At 40.3% G+C, this 3,514-nt stretch overlaps 1 protein-coding gene across 1 annotated transcript in view; it reads right to left on the minus strand.

Moving 5' to 3' along the window:
* Nucleotides 1–1,262: 1,262 nt before the first annotated feature.
* CA13 (carbonic anhydrase 13) overlaps nt 1,263–3,514 on the minus strand; it is a 36,916-nt gene continuing 34,664 nt past the window's right edge. The window contains exon 7 of the mRNA XM_039253469.1: nt 1,263–1,451. Coding sequence (XP_039109400.1) covers nt 1,332–1,451 — 120 coding nt within the window. The 3' untranslated portion in view covers nt 1,263–1,331. The remainder of the gene's footprint in view (nt 1,452–3,514) is intronic.

Raw genomic sequence — 3,514 nt, forward strand, 5'->3', positions numbered from 1 at the left:
CTGAGTATAGCATTATTACACAACTTACCGATTCTCAGTAATCCTATCAAGGAGACTACCGCAAAATAACTTGAATTATTAAAATCTACATCCGGAGGAGGAGTGGTGTGTGATACAAATTAGTAAAAGCAAGAAAACTCAGCTAAACTTCTCTCAGATGACAGAAGTGTACCATGTGTTCAAGTCTTAATGTGATTAATGCTTAGTGTCGCTCCACTTGTACCAGAGGCAGTAAAGGGACCTCCACCATCTTCCTTTACCAAAACAAACAAAAATATGTGAGAGACAATAGGTTAAAATGAATATCAAAAGCCAACTTAGCAAAATCCCTTGTGAGACTGAGGGACATGTATGTATACAAGAGGAGATGGGCTTTGCCAAGGAAATGGGTTGCAGGGTTTGTAGACTGACTGTACATTTATATGAGGCCAGGGTAAATCTTTTTCACCAGTTGACAGAACACGGACTTCCACAGGGTTGTTCACCGCTCTGCGGCCAAAAGGCAGGGAAAAAGTGGGCAACCCATTCATCATACCCTTGGGGCATTCCACCTGTGTGGTACCCTGCAATCTGTTACTTTCAAACCATGTCAATACATTGGCAAGCACTGCAGCTAACCAATTATTAACCAGCTTATCATTAACATTACTGCATGATTGTGATATAGGGCAAAACTCATTAAAGTTTAAAGTCATTTATATCAAGAGGAATTCCTCGCCAAAACTGTATTGGTGAATTTTGAGCTGGGGAATAGACACAGTAAGGAGTTATATCCCACCCCCCATAGCACTCATATTGTTCACTTTATTAAAGGTGCCATGCAATGAGAATCAACAACATAATCAAAACAAAAATTCACTTTGAAAGGAAATATTATCGACTTGTTATGGATTGGAATGATAACAGGGCAGCAAGCAGACTCATTTGTGTAGAAAAAGATGTCACAATATTATCATTCTAGCAAAGAATTTAAATTTTTTACCAAACCTCACTGAGAGACATGATTGATTTGATCTCTAGGGCCAGGGAAAATTTTTCGCACATTCTGAGACTTGTGATGCCTACCATGTTTTCACACAGGCTGAAGTAGATGCACTTCACGGGTTTTAACACACATCAAACAATGTGTACTGTTTGAAGACCCATAATGGCAAATTTGAGACAGATGAGTTAAGTTAGTTTGATTAAAGAGATCTGATCTTTGTGGTACTGAAGCTGATAGCAATATGGTACCTGTAAATCAGAGTCCTAGGAAAGAACTGTTACTAGGGACTTTTGTGTTTTATTTTTTGTCCACAGACTTGTTTGGGGTGGTCAACTGATGACAACTTTTAACGGAAAGATGCTCTCACTTTTCGGCCCTTCAGAGGCTGTGGTGGACGGTGATTGCTCAACAGAAAAGCTGCTGCTTCGCCTTCCGTTGTACAGAGGAGAGTGCGGAATGTGGCCAGCTGTTGAAAAAAAGAGAAGAGTTAGACTTACCATAGAACGTCACACTGATGGGGGCACCTAGGTGGCTTGGTCAGGTAAGTGTCTGACTCTGGATTTCAGCTCAGGTAATGATCTCACAGCTGTAAGATAGAGCCCTGTGTCAGGCTGTACACTGAGTGTGAAGACAGCTTGGAATTCTCTCTCCCCACCTCTCTCTGCCTCTCCTCTGCTCATTCTCTCTCTCTCTCTCTCTCTCTCTCTCTCAATTAATTAGTTAATTAATAATAAATAAACATTTAAAAAAGATGCATATTACCTTTCCTTTTACCAGGAACTAAAATACTGCAGTAAAAGTATTCTAAATTATGAGTCATATATATAATAAAACAATACTTCTGCTAAGTTCTCACCACTATACAAATACATATGGGTTCAAAAACTTAAGTACAGGGGCGCCTGGGTGGCTCAGTGGGTTAGGCATCCGTCTTCGGCTTAGGTCATGATCTCACGGTTCATGGGTTCAAGCCCTGCATCGGGCTCTGTGCTGACAGCCAGCTCGGAGCCTGGAGCCTGTTTCAGATTCTGTGTCTGCCTCTCTCCCTGGCCCTCCCCTCCTCACGCTATCTCTCTCTCTCAGAAATAAATGAAACATTAAAAATTAAAAAAAAAAAAAAACCTTAAGTACATAAGCATTCTTTATCTGGAGGTCAACATTCATCAAGGAAACAACATTTAGAATGTGGTTGAAAGAGTCATATCTAGGAGTCAGAGAATGTCACCTACAAAGTCAGACTAGCACAGTGGAGAGGTCACAGCACTGGCTTTCAGAGCTAGGTCCCAGTTCCGGGCCTGCTAATGACCAGTCGTGTGATCTTGGGCTCTAGTCTTCAGTCAATTTCATCTATAAAGTGATGCATTGGATTATATTACCTCAATAAGTGTCTTCCAACTCTTGGAATTACACTGAACACTTACTCCGGTGCAACATGGCCTCAATTTACATGGGAACCTTGTGGTCCTCATCCTATAGAATTCTGATCTTTTAAGTACTGTTTTCCGGAAACAATAATTTTGCCCTCACCACACTTGAGCCTTGCAAACAACAACCATGGTAAAAATCTAGGATGCTTCAACCTCTGATAATGTTTAAAAACAATTTAGCTGGGATAGGCATATTTCTCATCAAAAGAGCTTAATTTTTCTTATCACAAAAAAATGCTTACTTATCTTACAAACTTCATATAATATACAAGCATCAAGAAGGAGACAGAAATTACTAGGAATCACAAGATATAATCACAGTTAACATTATGGAGTATAACCTTCCAGATGTTTTTCTTTATATAAACACATGAGCACATGTGCACATACACACAACATGTTTTATTACAAAAACAGCCTCAACTATCATGCTCTTTTGAAACCTTATTCTTTAAATCAATATGTATCTTAGATATCTTTGCCTGTCAATAAACATAAATCTATGTCACTATTTTTTTAAGTTTATTTATTTATTTTGAGAGACACAGAGACAGCACAAGTGGGGGAGGGGCGGGGGGGGAGAGAGAGAGAATCCCAAGCAGACTCTGCACTGTCAGCACAGAGCCTGACATGGGGCTTGAACTGATGAGATGGTGAGATCATGACCTGAGCCAAAACCAAGAGTCAGACACTGAACCAACTGAGCCACTCAGGCGCCCCATGTCACTATTTTTAATTGCTGAAAAGTTTTCTATTATAAGCATGTTTTATGAATTATTTACCAATTCCTTGGTGATTTAAAATTGTTTATCAATATTTAGCACCAGTCTACAGTGGTAAAGTGAACTGTCTCAAAAATGTTCACCAAAGGGGCGCCTGGGTGGCTTAGTCGGTTAAGCGTCCAACTTTCACTTAGGTCATGATCTCGCGGTTCGTGGGTTCGAGCCCCGCGTCGGGCTCTGTGCTGACTGCCAGCTTGGAGCCTGGAGCCTGTTTCAGTCTGTGACTCCCTCTCTCTCTGACCCTCCCCTGTTCACGCTGTCTCTCTCTCTCCTAGAAATAAATAAAACATTAAAAATAAATAAATAAATAAATAAATAAA

Source organism: Hyaena hyaena, unplaced genomic scaffold (assembly GCF_003009895.1).
Source record: "Hyaena hyaena isolate Hyena2069 unplaced genomic scaffold, ASM300989v1 scaffold_454, whole genome shotgun sequence".
In the NCBI taxonomy this organism is placed as follows: Eukaryota; Metazoa; Chordata; class Mammalia; order Carnivora; family Hyaenidae; genus Hyaena; species Hyaena hyaena.